At 38.1% G+C, this 21,808-nt stretch overlaps 1 protein-coding gene across 3 annotated transcripts in view; it reads right to left on the bottom strand.

Annotated features, from left to right (window-relative positions):
• FOXK2 (forkhead box K2) overlaps window positions 1–20,711 on the bottom strand; it is a 121,367-nt gene extending 100,656 nt beyond the window's left edge. Inside the window, exon 1 of one of the 3 annotated variants that reach the window (XM_020987537.2) lies at window positions 19,861–20,711. In XM_020987537.2, coding sequence (XP_020843196.1) covers window positions 19,861–20,354 — 494 coding nt within the window. In that variant the 5' untranslated portion in view covers window positions 20,355–20,711. The remainder of the gene's footprint in view (window positions 1–19,860) is intronic. The other 2 variants (XM_020987536.2, XM_020987535.2) reach the window with 2 other exon arrangements.
• Between the last annotated feature and the right edge of the window lie 1,097 nt (window positions 20,712–21,808).

Raw genomic sequence — 21,808 nt, 5'->3', positions numbered from 1 at the left:
ACTTAGATGTCATCTTTAATTCCTCACTTCCCTCCCTCTCCTCTTCCCCATATTCTATCTGTTGCCAAGTCTTATCAAATTACTTTAATAACATCTTTTGTATATGTCCTCTTCTCTCCTCTGACACTAACACCTCAGTGCAGATTATCCATCAGTTCATGCCTGGACTATTGCAACAGCTTGTTGGTTAGTCTTTTTAATTGAAGTTTCTTTCTACTCCAGTCCATTCTCCACTCAGCTGTGAAATTAAACTTCCTAAAATGCAGATCTGATCACGTCACACCTCCTATTCGATAAACTCTAGTAGCTCCCTGTCACCTCCAGGATCAAATATAAAATAAAGCCCTTCGCAACCTGGACCCCTCCTACCTTTCTAGTCTTCTTATACCTTACTCCCCCAACATACCCTTATGCTCCAGTGACAGTGGCCTCCTTGTTTTTCCTTATACAAGACACTGAACTACCAATTCTGCATTTTCATTGAATGTCTCCTATGCCTGGAAGTCTCTCACTCCTTATTTCTATAGCCTAGCTTCTCTGGCTTCCTTCAAGTTCCAGCTAAAACCTTACTTTCTATGAGAAATCTTTTCTGATCCTACTTAATGCCTTCCCTCTATTGAGTATCTCCAATTTATCATGTATATAGTTTATTTATACATAATTTTTTTTGCATTGTCTCCCTCATTAAACTATGTCCTCCTGTAGAACAGGAACTCTTTTTCCTTTCTGTATATCCCTAGAGCTTAGCATAGTGCATTGAAAAAGTAGGCAATTAATAAATGCTTATTGAATGACTGACTGATCTGTGATCTGGCATAAAAAAACTCCCAATAAAGAAATTCCCTCTACCAAAACAAATTAGTACCTTCTCTGCAATCAGTAGTCTTAGAGAGTTGCCTGGGGTACTGAGAAATTAAATGACTTGTCCAGGGTCACAGAGACAATATTTGTCCCCAGATCTTCCTGACTACAAGGCCTATAGTCTCACCACTATGCCACGATGCCCCTTTTAGGTCCGACAAGCCAATCAATGTCTAATTTCTTAAAGGGCTTGGACTACATGAACTCTTAGATCTCTCCTACGTTTAATATTCTATCTATGAAGTGCTACAATATTACTGTAACAGGATAGTGACCTGTATCCAGTAGAGCCACTTAGTAGCCACATGCAAAAATTTTTTTAAAAAAACTCTCCCACAGGAAGTAGATGGTGATGAAACATAATAAATAGGACTGTGATTTGAATCTCTCTCTCAGAAAAGACCTGAAACATTATTAATCATCCTTAATGCCAACCAGAAGGTCTCTTTATAAAGAAAGATGGTTATAAAAGTGATAGGTTTTTATTACTACCTATACTAGAGGCTGATCCTTGAAACAATATTGGAATATGAATGTATTTTATGCCTTCATTCATGTAATAGCACCAAACCAAACTCCTAAGTAAGATGAAAATAAGTAAAGTATGATAAAGGAATATGTTAGGGCCACTTATATTCGAACCCAATTCCAAATAAAACTCACATATTTATTCTCTATCATTTACTAAGTCATTCTACATATTTCTAGTTATTTAATTTCTGTCCATCTGATTATTTCTCTCTTCCCTCTCAATCCTTTCTTGTCTCTCAAACTTCTATGCTAATTCGGGAAATAAAATCAAAATTATGAAACTATGTTAACACCAAAAGGAATTTAAACACTTGTCCCTCTTTCGGCATCAGAAGCAGTGCTATGTATTTGTCTTGTACAGCATTATGTGCAGACGAATGCCATTTTTAATTATGAAATCACCGTTATCTGCCAAAACTTGTACTACAATAACCACTGCTAATGTAGAAGAAAGGTTTCCACAAGATAATTTCACCATCGGAAACTTTGTTATTAGATATACACTACAGTCTGAATTTTATATCATTAAACACTAACTGAAATATAAGTGTCACCAATACAAGGTTCTTAACACTGTAACATCTCATTCTTTTATAAAGGGATGAATAATCATTTGGTAACTAAGTAGCTACATTGAATCATACCACTAATCACACAGATTCTTTCACTCTGTGAAAGATGTAATTGTTACTGGCATCCCTGCCTTGTGAGGTAGGCTAGTGTTTTTTACCTGAAAGGCTGTGTCTGAGATTTGGTTGGAACAGAGGACTAGGGATCAAGCAGTTGACACAACCTCCTGGCCATGTGAGGTACAAAAGGAGCCAGTATGCTTCAGACTTAATGGATGTCTAACTGTCCTGTGAGTCAATACTATTTGTTGACTAGACCTGTTTTTATATAGCAAGGGGAGAAGACTACATGAACCAAGTTTGTATCCTTATTAAGTATGCTTCCCACGCTAACATTATATAAACTTTTTTGGGGGGATGGTCTACCAGCATCTGATTCCATTCCAATCCAAAACCTGAATCATCAGATTGGCCAAAGTCAAGTCTGGCCCAACACATTTGACCCTTGTTAGTAGGATTGGCTTAAGATGAGCTTCTGGTTTCCTTTCTTGAAGTGGAAGAAGGAGATATGAAGGAAACAGAGTTTGGGGTGATTAGGTGACCCCACATGGAAACTTATCACCCTGCAACTGCTCATTCTCTCAATGGGACAGAAAGTACCCCTCTTTACCTACCCAATGGGACGAGCCTGGTGGGTGACATGGAAGATAAAGAGGAGTGCCAAGGCCAATATTATCTCTGATTATTATTAATGATCCTAGATCCCTAGCACAAGGAAAATGGAAATAAATGGTGTGTACTGAGATAGTTCTTAGTTTTTAAGGATTACGCCTTGAATATAGAGAGGCTGCTAATGGATTTAGTAACTTGCAGGTACAATGAATCACAGAGCCTGAGAATTCCATCCATTTAGGCAAAATATATTCAAATATCCCTAAGATAAAAACAAAAGAACCCTAACAAGGAGACGAAAGGCAAGGAGGTTCTCTGGGATCTTAGGAGCTCTCCGCCAAAGCACTAAAAAATGTTTTTATATGCTTTTTTTTCCACCCAAAGGACCCAAAAGCGGGGTCCCAATGCAATCCACCTGGGGAACAAAGTTAAGCCAAACTACCCCCAGGTCCGTAGCACAACTTCCTTGCTTACAACAATCCAGTTGTTATTATGAGGGTATAAGGAGTTAACTTGCTCCTCCCCAGTTCCGCCACAACAGTAACAGAATAAGTTAATGAAGTAATGTGGATAGAAGCTGGGATGACAGGTTATAGACAAGTACGGTCTTTGATCCTGAGGTCTTGCTGGAAAATCTGTTGAATCTTGCTAAGAATAGGAGTGTAAGGGAAAAGAAGAATGTAGTAGGAGAGTGGATGAGAAGTGGAAACCATTAATGATGTTAAGAAAGCTTCAGACTTATCCTATTCCCTTTCCCCTCTCCGCCACAGAGGAGAGAGTAAACAGGCTTTTACCACTAAGCAACATGAGGGGCTCAAGAAAAGTTTAAACAACATCTTAATGAGTTATTGGAACGATGGTTATTTGGAGTATGATGCAATGCACTGCCAAATCCTTGCCAGTCGCAGTTTCATTGGCTTAGAAGACTCACTGAAGACTTTTGAAAGTCAATTAAATCAGTTAGAGGTAAAGATGAAGACTGAACTTTGTTCTTTTTCAGGTGGCTACGGTGGCCACTTACCTATACATAACTGGCTTTTTTAGGTGGCTAAGATAGCCACCTACCTGTACATACGTGGCCTCCAAAAGATGAGTTCCCACTGAAATTGGTTCCCTTATGATGGTCAGTAAGGGAGTGGTAAAATTCTTAAAAAGAGAATGGTTTGGTAGATTGTCTCTTGCTGCTCCCTACGGCCTATGACAAGGCAACACTAGCAGCTGGTTAGATTCTTCCTTTTAGGTGAAATATACCCCTCCCTCTTCCTCTCCCCTGTAGCATAAGGCTTTAAACCATGGACCTCCCCCAACACGCTACCATGAAAAAAACGCATGGACAAAACAGCTATGGAAATTTAAGTACAAGACTGAGACAGTCACAGTAGTCATAGAAAAATACATGGCTGCCAGTGCAAATAGGCACTCTGGGGGCAGTGCAAGAAGCACAGTACCTATGTATCATTATGATAGACAAACAGGGTGCCAAAGCAGGGCTTTGGTTGTGGCTCCTGAAACACACAGTTGATAAGCAGGTAATTAATGATCAGACTATTAGATTCTAGTAGAACTATGTTACAACCTCCAGCATCAGGGAACTAAGGGCCCTTCAGCCTCAACTAAGCCCAAAAAATTTCCTAAGCCCTCTACTCCACCTGAATATTAGGATCCAAATTACTATAATGAGTCCATTAGAGAACTCCAGTTTCCATGGAAGGACTTGGAGAGCAGACCATCACATCCTTTCGGAGCATCATGAGCTCTTAGGAACAGTACTCAGACGAATCCTTTCAGCAACTCCTATGCCAACTATTATGGATAGGGCCAAATGAAAACTTCTGTTTTTTTGTTACTCAAGCCATCCAGGGTAGTTAATACTGAATCACTTATTGGATCCCAGAAAGATTTTGTAAAAGCTAGTTCCTCCCTAGTGATGGAGATCAAAGTAGTCTGAACACTTTACTATCCCAGCTCCCCTTACAATAACTATGTATGTCAAAGGGTACCTGGCAGCACACAGTAGAATGCAGGGAGTTGAAGAGACTTGTCATGCCCATTACTACAGCCTGTCAATGTGGTAGACAAAGTAGCCCAGGCCCTGAGTAAATAGTGTGAGGCTGCTGACCTCCCAAATGCTTTTTTCTCTGATTTGTGCCTAAGAAGTGTCAGGAGCAGTTCACTTTCACGTGGAAAATAATTCAGCATAATTTTACCATCCTTCCCCAGGGCTACTGGAATTCTCTCTCATACTGTCACAATTCATTAGGCAGTAAGTTGAAAAAGCCTCTTCCTGAAAGCATTGATGCCTATATTAGGGGTAAAGGATTGGAGATCAGCCCTAAAAAACATCCAGAGTCCAGCACACTCAGTTGTTTTGGGGAAAATAGTGGCTGGGAAGAGCCCAAATGGTTCCAGAACAATATTGACACTCATTTACCTGCCAATGCTGAAAGATTTAATGAATTCTTAAGTTTCAAAGAACCCACATTCCCCAAGGATATCCTGAGGATCTCAATTTACCTAGTTATATGTAAATCTGCCTTTTTCATATACATCCCTGGAAGATGTAAAAGCAAGCCATCTAGCAGTCTCCTTCCCTCAGCTCCAGCCCCTCTACTCCCTGCCCCAAGGCCTTTATGACCCTATGGGAACCATGTTTTTAAAGAGCTCCATCTACTAAGAGCTTCGACTCCATAAGAGGGAGACACCTTCAGTTCCAGCCCCAATACCCTGACCCTTCCCCTACAATTAACTCCTACCTACTAGGACCTGGATCCTGAGTAATGCTGTTTTACCAGGTTCATCTACAGCTATGCTCACTATAAAAGGGGCATACACAATTGGAATTCAGCCATTAATCAAGTTATATGTAACACCCTAAGGAACTGTGGTCCTGTTAAATTTTCCTGGTAAGCTGCATAGCTGACATATGAAATAGCCCTGAGTGATAGACTGGAAATGATCTTTATCTATACTGATTCCTGGATAGTAGCTATGGGTCTGGCTAAGTGATTTGGGATCTGGAAAGAAAAGACCTGGAAAATCAGAAGTTCTACTATTTAGTGTCAGGATCAAAGGAAAAATTTTCCTGATGTCATCTACTGCATGCAGTTATTTGTGGAGCATCTCATCACCCATCAGAGACATCATCTGACCTTTACTGAACTAAATAAGAAAACCATCCCAAAACATCTACAAGCAAGGCCTCAAAGTAAAACACAGATTGGGCACAAGTCCAACAAGAAATCCTCAGAGACATAAGACAAGAGCTTTAAAAAGACCTAACAGAAATGTGAAACCCAAAAGTGGTAGAAGAAAAAATGGAAAAAGAAATGAGAGCTATGGGAGGTATGAAAAGAGAATTAACCACTTGGAACAAGAGATATAAATTCTTACTTGAGAAAATAACAAATGACCAAATGGGAGTTAATGACTCCATGAGACAAGAAATATTAAAACAAAGTGAAAAGACTGAAAAAAAAAGATGAAAATGTGAGACATCTCATAGCAAAAACAACTAATCAAGAAAACAAAGTAAAGATAATTAAATAATCATTGGACTGTTCAAAAGCCATAAAAGAACTGTCAAAGAAAAAAAAAATCACAGTACCAGAAGAGATTTATAAGCAAATTCTACCAAACTTTAAAAAAACAATTAATTCTAGTATTATATAAAATTTTTGAAAAAAATAGGAAAAGAGAGGGACCTATTAAATTCCTTCTATGACACAAACATGGTGTTGATACCTAAGTGATGCCTGGACCCAAAAGAGTGACAAAAAAATTATAGACCAATATCCTTAATTATCTTTACTGCTGTAAAAATTTTAGACTACAGCAACATATCACAAAGATTATACACCATGATCAGGCTAGATGTATACAGGAAATACAACGTTGGGTCAATACTAAGAAAACTATAAAAACAACCAACCATATTAATAACAAAAATAATATGATTATATCTAGACATTTAGAAAAAGCTTTTGACACAACGCACTATTCATTCCTGTTGAAAACATTAGAATGCACAGAAATAAAGGGATCTTAACTTAAAAAAGAAAAGCAGTGTCTATCTAAAATCAAAAGCCAGCATTATCTACAACAGGGATAAGCTAGAATGGTGCTTCTTAAACCGTGGGTTGTGACCACATATAGGGTCAGTCCATAACTGAACGTGGAGGTCGCTAAAAATCTGGAAGCAGTGAGAGATTACTGAACACACAGCCACCAAAAATTAATTTGAAATCAGATGCATATTGAATCCGAGGTGTTTCTGATAACACTTGCCCATGTTGCGTCATGTGATTTCACAGCAGCCTTGGTTCTGAACACACAACATGTGCACTTTGCACTGCGTGTACTGTCATGCATGCCACGCCAATGAACGCTGCCAGAAACACCTTGGCTCAGATTCGAGATTATTGTATGTTATAAACTGTAGTGTTTTTATTGTACATACAAGTCTTCTACTCTTACAGAAATATAATAGTTTAATTATGGAAAAGAAAGACTTTTAATATTTTCCTACCATCTTTCCTCAGCATGTATCAAAGTAGTATATTTTTGTATTGTATTCTGTTAGAACATTTAATTTTAAAATTTGATGTTCTATATCAAATTATGAGCCGTCTTGGGGAGGGAGAGGGGAAGGAGGGGGGAGAAAAATTTAAAACTCAAAAGCTTATGGAAGTGACTGTTGAGAAATCAAAATAAATTAATAAAAAAATTGTCTTTCTGTTAAAAAAAATTGCTGTTATCTCCTTCTTTTACAGAAACATTGTGTTTAATTACAGCAAGTAAAGACAAAAGCCCTTTAATAATATTCCTCCACCATCACCACTGTGTGTATATAATATCAATTTTTTAAATTAAGCACAAACAAATGTAATTTCATAAGCCAAAGCTAGTATTTATTTGAGAAATTATTAGAAATATTTATTTATATCTTAGGAAAAAATATTTTTTGATTATGGATAAGTGGCTAAATATGGCAGTGTCTTCACTACCAAGTACACCTAAACTGACAAGGAAAAAAATATGTTGAATCATTTCTGCAATATGGATTTACTTCTAATAATGATGATAGTGTAGAAAAACCTCTTTGCATAATTTGTAAGGAAGTTTTGGCTGCGGAGAGCATGAAACCACACAAACTAAAACAATATCTTAATACCAAGCATGCAGTGTACTGCAATAAACCAAAGGAATATTCTGAATGACTTTTGATACTGTTTCTAAAAGAATTTCTGAAATTAGTAATGACCAATTCCACTAGCTTATTACAAGGCTTAAGGGCAGCCCAAAGTTTGCAATTCAGTTAGATAAAACAACATGGCACAATTGTTACTTTATGTAAGATATGTTTATAAAGGAAGCATACATGAGAAATTATTGTTCTGTCGCCCTTTGGAAGGGCACACAAGAGAGAAAGATAGATAGATCAATATATTGAGATATATGTAGATATCTTTAAGTTGATGAATTTTTCACAAATAAAGGTTTGCAGTGGAAAGACTGAATTGGAATCTGTACAGATGGCGCTAGAGCAATGATGGGAGAGAATGTTGGATTTGCAGCAAAAGGTAAAGCTGATAGCAATGAACTTTTACTCACTGTATGAGCTGTTGGGAGGCACTTGTAGCCAAAAAAAAATCACCAGTTAGATGTTGAGCTTTGGGATACTATCAAAATCATTAATTTCATTAAAAGCCATGCCCTTAACAGTTGTTTGTTTTCAAACCCTTGTAAAGACATGGACTCTTTGATTACAAGAGCTTATTACTACATGCAAAGGTAAGACAGTTCTCAAGAGTGTGAAGTTTAAACAGATTATTCAAATGGAAAGATGAAGTTTCTGGGCAGAAATGCAAATTTGTCAATTTTTTTGTAATGATTTATGGCTTTCAAAACTGAGTTATTTGTTGAATATTTTTGAAAAATGTAATGATTTAAACATGTCACTTCAAGGAAAAAATTATAACATATTTATGTTAAAAGATTAAACTGAAAGTTTTACTTAAAAAGTTAACATAAAGGAGAATAGGGTGGAAAGTGTTCTTTAGAAATGTTTACAAATGCAAATCAAAATGACTCTGAGGTACCACATCACCCCTAACATTGGCTAACATGACAAAACAGGACAATGATAAACGTTGGAGAGGATGTGGGGAAAATTGGAACACTAATGCACTGTTGGTGGCATCGTGAACTGATTCAAATATTCCAGAGAGCAATTTGGAACTATGCCCAATTGTGTACACTCTTTGATTAAGCAATACCACTTCTAGGTCAGTATCCCAAAGAGATCATAAAAACGGGAAAAAGACCCACATGTACAAAAATATTTATAGCAGCTTTTTTTGTAGTGGCAAAAAATTGAAAATTGAGAGGATGCCCATCAATCGGGGAATGGCTGAACGAGTTGTGGTATACAAATGTAATGGAATACTATTATGCTATCAGAAATGATGAGCAGGCAGACTTCAGAAAACCTGGAAAGATTTAAATGAACCAATGCTAAGTGAAGTGAGTAGAACCAGGAGAACATTGTATACAATAACGGCCACATTGTGCTATGAATGACTTTGATAGACTTGGCTCTTCTCAGCAATGCAAGGATCTACAACTCCAAAAGATGATGGAAAATGCTATCCACATCCAGAGAAAGAACTATGGAGTCTGAATGCAGGTGGAATCATACTATTTGCTCTCCTTTTCCTTTGTTCTTTTGTTTTACTGCTTCATTCTCGCAGCTCCTCCCATTTGTTCTAATTGTTTCTTTACATCATGACTAATGGGGAAAATATGTTTAATATGAATGTATAAGTAGAGTCTATATCAGACTGCACACAGTCCTGTGGGGGGGGGATTTAAAACTCAAAATCTTATGGAAGTGAATGTTGAAAACTAAAAATAAAGAAATAATTTAAAAAAAAGAAATGTTTACACCTACAGATGATTTTATAATTGAAAACAAGCTTCCCAAAGATTTAATTGTGAGAGTTATAACTGATCATCTGAAGTGCCTGGAGACACAATTTTAGAAATACTTCCCTTCAAAATTTGATTCTAAAAAACTAAGTTGGGTTCATAAATCATACTCACTTGAAATAAAAAATCTCAGTCATCTAACATTTAAAGTTCAAGAACAATTTGCTGAATTGTCAAGAGATAATTGAATTTCCTAAAAAATCATTACACAAATTTTGGCTCTGGATTAGGACAGAATTTCCAACAATTTCTGAAATAGCCCTAAACATACTTCTGCCATTTTGTACTACTTATCTATGCGAAGTGGCATTCTCAGGATTGACAATTATAAAATCAAAATATCAATCAACTCTGAAAAATGCTGAAGATGCTCTACATCCTGCAGTATCAAATATTTTGCCAAGGTTTAATTCTTTATGTAAAAACAGTATGTAAATTTCCTTTCATCTTTAATAAATGGTAAAATTATATGTATACCAAAGAATTGTTTTAAAATAAATTTCTTCATGATTTATTATCAGTAAATGTTTGATTTGTATACCTATTTTATATACCTATATATCCAAGGTCATGTAAAAATTTCTCAGGCCAAAAGGGATTGTAAGTGGAAAAAGTTTAAGAAGCCCTGAGCTAGAAGGCTTTCCAATAAGATCAAGGGTAAAGCAACAACATTAATTACTAATATTACCCTTCATTATAGTGCCCAAAATGCTAGCTCTTCCAAGAAGACAAGAAAAAGAAACAGAGGGGAAAAAGCAAAGATCAAAAGGAAACAAATTTAATCACTTTTTGTAGATAATGTTGTAGATACTTTACTTAGAGTACCCTAGAAAGTCAACCAAAAAAACTAATTGAAACAATTAACTTCAGCAGAGTTGTAGAATATAAAATATTCTCACAGAGATCAACAGCACTAAAATCCAGCAAGTAGGCAGGCAAGGAAGGAGGGAGGGAAAGAGGTAGGAAAGAAATAAGCATTTATTAAGTGCCTACCGTCTTCCAGGCACAGTGCTGAGGGCTTTACAAATATCTCATTTAATCCTCACAACAACCCTGAGAAATAGGTTTTATTATAATCCTCATTTTACAAAAAGTTTTAAGTGACTTGCCCAGACTGAATGACTTGCCTGGGGTCATGCAGCTAGTACTGACTGCAGATAGTAGATGCCTAGTGTATCTATTGCACCACCTAGCTTGCCTCCAGATAGAAGAGATAGAAAAAGGAATTCCATTTAAAAAAAACTAGATAGTATAAAATACCTGGGAGTCTTACCTACCAAGATACACAGAGGAACTATAAGAACACAATTACAAAGCATTCTTTACACAAATAAAGACAGGTCTAAATAATTAGAGAAATACTAATTGTTCATGTGTAAGCAAAACCAATATAATAAAAATGACAATTTTACTTAAATTAATTTACTTATTAAGTGTCATACCTACCAACTACCAAAGTTCACATAGTTAGGAAAAATAATAACAAAATTCATCTGGTGGAAGAAAAGGAGAAGAATATCAGGAGAATTAATTTTTTAAAAGTGGGAAGGAAGGGGGCTTAGCAGTACCAAATCTGAAACAAAGCCATAATCATCAAAACAATTTGGTACTGAGTGAGAAATAGGTTAATCAGTGGAACAGATTAGGTTGTTAATTGTTGTTCAGTCATTTCAATTGTATCTGACTCTTCATGACCCCATTGGGGGTTCTGGAATAGATAAAGTACACAACATAAAGAAGCAAACAAACACTGTAGGCTACTGTTTGATAAATCCAAAGATCCCAGTTATTGGGGCAAAAAAAAAGCACTTTTTAACAAAAAGTGTTGGGAAACTAGAAAGTAGTCATAGAAAACAGGTATCAGACAACATCTCATACCACATACCAAGAAAAGCTCCAAATACATACATGATTTGGGCATAAAGGACAGTATCATAAACAAATTAAAAGAGCCTGGAAGATCCTGTTAGATCTATGGCTAGGGGAAGAATTTATAATCAAAGAAAAAGGTTCATAGGAAGTAAAATGGACAACTTTGATTACATAATGGTAAAGTTTTTCTACAAAGAAAACCAATGCCAATGCAGCTAAAATTAGAAGAGAAGTAGGTAAATAGGGGGAAAAAACTCTGCAGCAAGTTTCTTTTATAGTCTCACGTCTAAGATACATAGGGAATTGGATCAAATTTATAAGAATGAGGCATTCTCCAGTTGATAAATGGTAAAAAGATATAAACAGGCAGTTTTCATAGGAAGAAATCAAACCTGTTGATGGTCATAAGAAAAATGCTCTAAATCACTAATATGTAGAGAAATTCAACAACTCTGGGGTAACATTTCATACCCATCAGATTGGCAAAGTTGACAAAAAGAGAAAATAACAAATGCCATAAGGGCTGTTGGGGAAAAAAGTATATTAATGCAATGCTGGTGGAGACATGAACTGATCCAGCCATTTTCAAAACCAATTTGGAATTATGCCCAAAAAGCTATTAAACTGTTTTATTAGCTATTATACCCAGCACTATCTCTTACTACTTCTATACTCCAAAGAGATCAAAGAAATAGAAAAAAAAATATTGATATGGACAAAAATATTCATAATACCTCTTTTCATGGGGCAGGTAGATGGCACAGTGGATAGAGTGCTGGGCCTGGAGGCAGGTAGACTTGAGTTCAAATCCAGCCTCAGACACTTACTAGCTGTGTCACTCTGGACAAATCACTTAACTTTGCTTCAGTTTCATCATCTGTAAAATGAGCTGGAAAAGGAAATGGTAAACCACTCTAGTATCTTTGCCAAGAAAACCCTAAAAGGGGTCATAAAGAGTCAGACACAATTGAAATGACTGAAAAAACCCAAACCTCTTTTTGTGATAGCAGATAATTGGAAAATGATGGGTTATCTACCAATTGGGGAATGGCTTCAGGAATGTAGCCCAGCAATAGCTGAGATGCAGGTTTACCTGGCAATTTTCTGCCTCTGCACAGAAACTTAGTGGGATCAAAACTATGTAAGAACTGAACTAAATATGGGTCTCATCTATACCCCCTCCCAACTGATATAGAATAGAGGGGATTATGCCCCCCAAGCTACTGGGAGAAATGATTATACTCTATTTTGTGCTATATTCTTAAAATATATAATCCTTTGTAAAAGCTACCCATAGTTAAGTGGTTAAATGAAATAAGGGTACTAATCACTAGCCTCCTAAAAATGAGAGGAACACAGATGGTAGGGAAGCAAACTGATAGCAATACAAAGCCCCCCCCAAACCCTGACTACTTAAGAACCTCAGGGGAAAGATTTAACAATCCTGGATTACTGAGATTGGAGCCGGAATTAACCATGTTACACAAGTTGATGTCCATTAGTCGGAGAATGGTAATGGAATATTATTGTGCTATAAGAAAAAATGAATATAATGAAGACTGAGGTGCATAAACTGATGCAAACTGAAGTAAACAGAATGAGAAAAACAATATAAAAAATAACTAGTACAATATAAATGGAAAAAAAAGTAACACTCAAACACTCAAAACTAAACGCCTTGAAATTATAATCACTAAGCCTGGACTGAAACAGAACAGAACGGAGAAGAACTTATTAAGCAATTCCTAAGTGCTGGAGATCCAAAGAAAAATCAAGAGTCCCTACTTTCAAGTTCATATTCTGAGTGAAACAATACATAAAAGTGTTCTATTTTATGGCATATAAAAAGGTCAAATGGTACTTAGTTCTTGGAAAGCAAAGTAGCAAGGCAGATGGTCCTCAACCAAGAGATTAATGGGTCCAAGAATCAAAGGTGAGTAAGTTTCTGGGATACTTCCATTAGAGGTGAGAATGAGGGGAGTCAGCATCCACGTGACAGTAGGGGTCAAGCACCTGATGGGAAACTGGCAATGGAGGTTGGGTTGGAGAAACATAACATCCATGGCCCACCACCATGGTGGCTGGTGGTGTCGATCCATGGCTGGACCAGGCACTAGCAAGCTAGGGCGGGGAAAGGAAAGTCTCTGACTATCCTGCAGTAGTAGTCCCAAATATGAGGCTACCTGTGGACCTTAAAGAAATGAAATGAGAAAATACCTCCCTCTGCTTCTCTTCAAAAGTAGGAGGCCATGGTTTAAGAAAGCATACTTTGTACGTTGTGTAGTGCTATGGAAATTATTTTTATTACTTCTTTTTAAAATATTTATTCTAAGAGACAGTTATTTTGGAAAAAGTAGGGGCAAATGTACATGATTTAAAAACATAAGGTATAAACTTAAAAATTATTTAAAAGATTAAAGCAAAATAAAGAACTAAATGGTGAAAATAATAGTAATCTTGTCAGTCAGTCAATAAGCAAAAATTTAAAAAAATTATTTAGCAAAAATAGCCTCAACCTTAAAGAAGCTCACATTATAATGGCTGGGAGTTAATCTCAGTAGAGGAGGCATTAACAGCTAAGAGGGACTAAGAAAGGCCTACTAAAGCAGGTATGGTTTGAGCTACATCTTTAAAGATACCAACAAAAAAAGATTTGGATGTGAGGAGGGAAATCATTCCAGGTAAAAAGACAAGCAGTTCAAAGGCACAAAGATAAGACAGAATGTCATGCAGAAGGGACTGCAAATAGAGAAGCAGACTGTAGAGTGCATGGAAGGGAATAAAGTGTAAGAAAGGTGCTGTACCATGGAGAAATGTAAATGAAAATATATTTGATTCTGATCCTAAAAGTAATAGGGAGCTACTGAAGTTACCTGGAAGGTTGGAGAGGGGAAGGAGGATGAACCTCTATTTTTAAAATATCACTTTGGTAGCCAAATGGAGAATATCTACTGCAATAGTCCAAGAGAAAAGTGATGAGAACCTGAACTGGATTTGTGACTGCGTAAGTGGACAGAAGGGACCATGAGTTATCTTGTAAACATATAAGATTTGGAAAAAGACTAGTGAGAGTGAAGAGCTGAAGATGGAACAGGGGCTGTAAGGCTATGTGTCTGGAAGGATGGTGGTATGCACAACAGCAATAGTGAAGTTCAGAGAGGGAAGGGGTTTTTTGGGGAAAGATAAAAAATTTTCTTTGGGGAATTTCCCCCTAAATCCTCCCCACCTAGTATTTGATAAACCCAAAGATCCCAGCTATTGGGGTAAGAACTCATTATTCACAAAAATTAGTGGCAAAACTGGAAAGCAGTCTGGCAGAAATGAAGTACAGACCATCATCTTCCACAGCATACCAAAATAAGCTCCAAACGGACACATGATTTAGGTATAAAGGATGATATAAAAAGAAATTAGAGGAATAAGGAAGAAATTGCCTGTTAGATTTATGTATAAGGGAAGAGTTTATAACCAATTGAGATAGAGAGGATCATGGAAGAAAAAATGAACAATACTGATTATATAAAAATTAAAAGGTCGTGACAAAACCAATACAGCTAAAATAAGAAGAGAAGAGGAGTGGAAATGAACCTTTACAATAAATTTCTCTGACAAACGTATAGAAGGAACTGATCCAAATAAATGAGTCATTCCCCAACTGATAAATGGTCAAAGGACATGAATAGACAGTTTTCAAAGGAAGAAATCCTTTGGCTATCAACAGCCACATGAAAAAATGTTTTAAATCACTTATAATTAGAAAAATGCAAATTAAAACATCTATTAGTGCTGGAAGGGCTCTGGGAAAACAGACACATTTATGTACTGTTAGTGGAACTGTGACCTGATCAAGCCATTCTGGAGACCATTTTGGAACTAAGTGCAACAAGTTACTAAATTGTTATATAACCTTTGACTCAATAATACCACTACTAAGTCCATCAAATAAAGAGGAAATGTACCCATGTGGATAAAAATATTATTTCAACTCTTTCCATGGTGGCAAAGAGCTGGAAACTAAGGGGAATACCCATCAAATTGGGAAATGACTGAATAATTTATGGTATATGAATATAATGGAATACTACTGGTCTTTAAGAAGTGATGAAAGGAATAGTTTCAAAGAAACCTGCGAAGACTTATAAAAACTGATGCAGAGTGAGGTTAGCAAAACCAGTAGAACAATGTATATAATAGTATTGCAAAGACAAAACTTTGAATGAGTTCCAATCAATGCAAAGATCAATCATAATTTCAGAGGACTCACAATGAAACATGTTACCCTCCTGACCTGGATGGACTCAGGGTACAGGGTAAAGAATGTATTTTTTAGACATGGCCAATGTGGGAATTTGTTTTGCTTGACTATACATATTCATTAAATGGATTTTGTTTTTCTTTCTTTTTCAAAGGAGGAAAAAGTGGATTTTCCTTCACTGAAAAAAAAGGCAAGTATTTTATTTATTTATTTATTTTAAAGCAGAGAACAGAAAGGCCAGGAAGAAGCACAATTAAGCAGGACAATTTTGAAAGCTACATGTTGACCTTATTATGTACTTAATGATACACGTAGCCTTGAGCTGCAGGTTCCCCACGCCTATTTGAGACCCCTGCCCACCTGCCCTGTCTGTCTTCTGTTCAATGTCCAGTCTGTTGCCTGTCCTCTCCTGTCTGTGTCCCTGTCTGTGTCCAACCTCCACCTGGCTGGCCCCACCCCATGTTCTTCCTCCTGCCCTCACTTCTCTGTCCTTGCCATTGTATATTCTTGAATGGTGTAGTAGCCCACTCCCTTTGCAGGCACCCCGCTGCAATAATTTGTGGTCTACAGAATGTCCACAAAAAGCAAGAACTATCTGTTTAAGTAAAAAAAAATGCCTGATCACACTCTTCAAAAAATAAAACTTTTTCCTTCATATAAAAACCAAGAATTCTTTCATTCCTTCAAATTACAAAAAATCAAACACATTTGTTCCCTAAACAGCATAGAAAACTAATAGTATGGAATTATTTAAAAGTTAGACTCCCATCATTTAATTTACAAGTTAAAAGATAATGTCATAGAAGTTAGACATTTGTATTACTGGTCTAAACACTGGAACACTGACAAGCAACTATTTCAGCATCAATAGCAGTGTCAGTTTTCCAAGTAAACAACAAAAAGTTTAGCCCTTCCTATGATGAAATGTAGCTCTTTGTAGCAAACTCAATTTTTAATGATCAAGTAATTTATGATCTAGCTAAATTTAAAATTCTCATAAGCTTATTTTAAGGAGTTATATTATTTAATATATTATATTTACTTTATTACCTTCTGCAGTACTTGCAAGATCTATGATTTCTTCAGTGTGGGTATTCCAACCACAACCCCTTGATGACTTGGTACTCAGTCTTTGAGACTTGCTTTGGCTAAAAACACTATCAAAATGACAAAAAAAAAGTATGTACCTTATCCAGGTTAATGGTCCTAAAACACCATTTCATGTCACTCTGAAACTCAAAAGTTTATTTTAAAGACCAGAGCCACATAGTTAGATTAGTAGCTTTTCCATCTAAATCATAAACATTCTGACTATAAAGAGGCTTTAAAAAATATTGGCCACAGCACAGAACACAGAGCTATACCTCTAAATGCCTCCCAACCAAAACAGACTATCTTTAAAAATTGACTCTAGGAAAGCTATCTATCCTGCTCTCCCTCAGAAAAAAAAATTCACAAAGAAGTTTTAATTTAACCATTCCCTCCCAATCCTATACCACTTTGGTCATTGTATTTGCATTAAAGTCAACTCTCCTTTAGGAACAAGGTTGTTAAGAAATGGAATTGGTATAATAGAGAAAACGATTTGTGTTCAAATACTATTACAGCCATGCTTAAAATATAAACAATAACCATCTTACAAAATCCTGTTCTCCATCTCTCTCCTCAAAATTGTCAATATGGCATTTAGGTTAATGTTCAGCTATAAACACTACAGAGGAAAAAACCACGTGTGTACGTGTGTGTGAGATAGAGAGAGACAGAAAGGGAGAGAGAGAGGGAGGGGGAGGGAGAGAGATTGTGTTTTTCTACATTCACAGGAATTTAAATGTGGATTCTAAATTAAATTGAACTTGAACTATATTTCGAATTTACTTATTTGCACTGTTAAATTCAGTACTTAATCAGTCACAAGTAGACAAATCTGAAATATACTTTAAGTATAATTAAGAATTTACTAATTGTCTCAAGGATTTTGACAATCATTACCCCTCCCTATTGTCTAGAATCAACAAAATTACTTAACCTACTACTAATACTACTGTTTTGTCTTTTGTCCTTTAACTGCTACTATCTTATAATTAAAATTGGTGTGATTATCTCTTGAGCAAAGAAGTTTCTTCTCAAAAACAAATGCTAATGATTTTACTTACAAAAATTATCACAGAATGTTAAAGAATTAAGACCAACAGTAGACCACATTACTAAATCTTGCATTTATCCTCTTATTTCTACATTGTAAATGACCCAATGTTTTCCTAAATTATGATTTCTGATAAGAACAGTTACTAAAGTCCCCTTTAAAATTGCTTTAATTTATCTTATTTGACCCACCTAGGAGGTATTTAGCAGATTTTAAAAGCTTGAACATAAAGGTTACTGAATACAGAACTTTCAACCCAATACACCACTCAAAAATCATTCCAAACTCAGGCTTGCTATATAATAAAAGATTCTCTTTTGACTACATAAATCATTATCAGAATTCTATTCAACACATTTTCTCCCTCTACAAGGCTTTCGGATTGAGATGACAAATTCAAGAAAATTATTTAAAATCACAATTTAAAATCTTCACAGAGGGCAAAGTTATTTGTAAATGAAAAATTCTCATATTAATAGGATATTATCATCTATTTGCAAACCAGTACACAGTACAATGGTAAATTTATTATTGAGAAGAACATTCTAAAGCACTTATTATCAGGGTTTTTTTTTTAATGAGTACATGCCTCCTAGAACGTCAAATAGTAACTTGGGGGAGGAAATCAAATAATCAAGACTTTTTTTTTCAGTAAAGCAGAAATAATTCAGCACACAAATAACAGCTATAAATATAATGCACTGTAAACAATCCCTTTAGGAATAATTAGCATTTCCTAGAGAGCAAGTTCCAACTGAATAAATATTAACCTACAAAAATTACAGTATCAAGAAAACTGTTTTTAGTACTATTGCATTAACTACCATGACTGAGGTACTTGACACTTTAAAATCAAGTACGCCAATCATTCAAAAATTTTAATGATCTACCCCTAAAATGTCTAAATCAACGCCTTTTAAGAAACGTCAAAGGCTTCTAAATTTTGAGGTTGAAGGCATGAACTTGTTTCAAGTGTTTCTGAACACAGGTTATCTGAAAATACTGTGTGAAAAGTTAGTCCCATGCAACTTTAAAAAATGTTCACTGTTATTAAGCAGTTATCGTTAAGACAACACAAATTTCCCTCCTGTCAATGATGACAAGAGTTCTACCTATTATAAGATTCTCCACAGCTTCCATAGAAAATAAAATATTTATTGAATAAAGATACAGAACTATCAAGTGGTGTTGTATTACCATATTACCCTATTTAACAGAAACCAATGATTGACACGAACAGTTTACCAATGATTTTAGCATTAAGAATATAAACAGTACTCACTCAGGTTTACATTAAAAGACAAACAAACAAAAACCACCCAGGACAGCACCTGACAGCAGAGAACTAAACTTGACATACCAGAAACGTGAGAACTGGATGTGCAGGTTGGAAAGGCAACCTATATAGCAAAGCTACAGCAAAAAGGCAACACCACTGAGTGTCACTGTATAAGCATGACCTGTATTACACACCAACGAAATTAGAAATTATCATGGCGAGCTGGTGTAGCTGCTCAGTAACAATAATTACTCCATTTACTGGAAGACAGTAAGGCATGCAGCAATCAACACGCAAACCACTCCAAAAGCGCCCTCGCAGGCAGCACAGATGGCTGCAGATCTTGGGGAAAGTGCAATTCATTTTAAACACAGACCTGTTCCCCTTCTCTGCTGCATCCCAGCTCCTACCTCACCCTTAAGTCCAGCTGCGGAGTCCTTACAACTGCTGGAAGGGTGGGGGGAGGATAAGCTCCAGACGGAAGACTGGGCTGGCCGCTCTCCGGGCTCCCCGAGAACCACCGCAGGAGGGGTGCAGCAGAGAGAGGGGAGGAGAGAACTAATCAATATAGAAGGAAGTCATCAAGGAATGATGGGGAATGTCAGGGTGAGCAAACGCGAATAAAGAGGAGTGAGGAAGTTGATGGGTTCGCGGGGAGAAGGCGCCCCGGATTGCCGGCTGGGCTACTCACACTCGGGGAAGCTGCAGCGGGGGCGCCCCCCGCCTCTGGAACACGCCGTCCACGAAGACGCCGTTCTTGCCGAGGCAGCGCAGGTAGAAATCTCCGCCCGTGCCGGGGTCTTCAGCCAGGCTGTGCTGGGAAGGTGGGGGCGGCGGGGGCGGCTGCTGCGCCGGGGGCTGAGGCTGAGATGCTTGATCCTCTGCACCGCAGGCCCCGGGGGTCGGGCTGCCGCCTGGGGGGGTGAAGATCTCAAGGTGGCGCCGGGAAATAAAGCTCGAATGGCCCATGCTCACATCTACTGAGCCCTGCGACGAATTCCGCCCGATAGTCACCGACCGCTTCTTCATCAGGTACTCGAACTCGCGGCCCTCCAACCGGGCCACGGCCCAGTCCCCCGGCTGGGACCCTCTACAGCCGCCACCGCCGTCACCGTCGCCGCCGCCACCACCACCGGACCCGGGCGGGGGGGCCGAACCTGTGCTGGAGAGCATCGCCGCCGCCATCCCAGGGCCTGGAAGGTGGGAGGGAGGAACGAGGCTGCCCAGAGCCGGGCGGGCAGGAGCGAGGAGCCTCGAGGCCCCTGGGTGGGAGCCCACGGGCGGAGGCAGCACTGGGCTTGGACTCAGCCGGCCACAGCGGCTGCACACACCGAAGGGAGGGGGGGGAGGGGAAAGGGGGGGAAAGGGGAGGATTAGATGAGAGAACTAGTGAGAGGGTAAGGGGGGAGGGGGGAGGCAGCGAAGGGGAGAAAGGGGGGAGGGAAGCAAACAGAAAGGCTCAACTTAGCTTGGCAGCGCTTGCGTCTGCCCCTCTGGACCGGTGACTGACAGCTACCTCCGGCCATTAGGAATGCAGCTCAGCAATGGGGCTATCGACGACCAGCCTATGGCAGGGAACATCGGCCATTATGTTCGGTTGTAGGGCCCTAAAACAAGCTAGACTTTGGGAGGTACGGAAAACCTGGAGCGGCCGAGCATGGAAATCCGGGATGTGGGTTCTATGCACTAAATCCTAGCGTGGCTAGGGGTAGAGTGGCTGTACCTACGCTCGGGGAGGGAGGGCGATACGAGGTCAAAAAAGACAAGCTTCATGGCCCTGGGTGGAGCCACTGTAGTCTTTAAACATGAAGCCAGACCCTCAAGGTCACAGAGGGGACGGAAGACATGACAACTGTTTTCTTTCTCCTCCGAACCCTCCACCGTGAGGAATAATCTGAACGTGGCTTTAGGGCGGCTGAATGGTGGCAGAGCATCCCAGGTCCCAGATGTAAAAAAGGACACCGGAGTTGCCAAGGATGTGCAAGTAGACTATCTCTGACACCTCGGGGCTTAACGGAAGAAAGTGGCACTTGTCTCACTAGCCACCAAATCACTGGGGGCTGAAGGACTAGCCCTTTTGGAGCAGGTTGTGCTTCGGGCCTGGCCTGACTCTTAGCAGTTCAAAGGGAGTCTTAGGTGTCACTCTTAAAATCCCTTTCCATCTAGAATCTCTAAGGACTTTGGGGAAAAAATACTTAGCATTCTCTTTTTGCACTTTATTATAGCTTAATAGTCTGAGGCACCAGCTTGCTGTAGTTTATACAGTCACAAAACTTAAAATGGAAAAAGGGAGGAATTACTGAAACTTAATTATCTACTTAATTAGATGAATGACTAAATGTCCAATTAGTACCAACTTTTTTACAGAAATTCAGTCAAAGCTAACTTGCGTTAAAGGAGGTCCAGGGGCAGCTAGGTAACACAATGGATAGAGCACCACCCTGGAGTCAGGAGTATCTGAGTTCAAATGTGGTCTCAGACCCATAACACCTAACTAGCTGTGTGACTCTGGACAAGTCACTTAGCCCCAGTTTGCTTGCCAAAAAAAAAAAATGAGGTCCAAATCACCACTCCTCTAGGCCTGTTTCTGATCTTTATGGCCCCTTTTCCTAGAGATGTCAGTGGGGATATTCATGTGG

The sequence above is a fragment of the Phascolarctos cinereus genome, unplaced genomic scaffold (genome assembly GCF_003287225.1).
Source record: "Phascolarctos cinereus isolate Bilbo 61053 unplaced genomic scaffold, phaCin_HiC Scaffold_5;HRSCAF=322, whole genome shotgun sequence".
Taxonomy (NCBI): domain Eukaryota; kingdom Metazoa; phylum Chordata; class Mammalia; order Diprotodontia; family Phascolarctidae; genus Phascolarctos; species Phascolarctos cinereus.
Note: the sequence above shows the minus strand (reverse complement) of the source record. Positions and strands in the feature narration are given on the sequence as shown.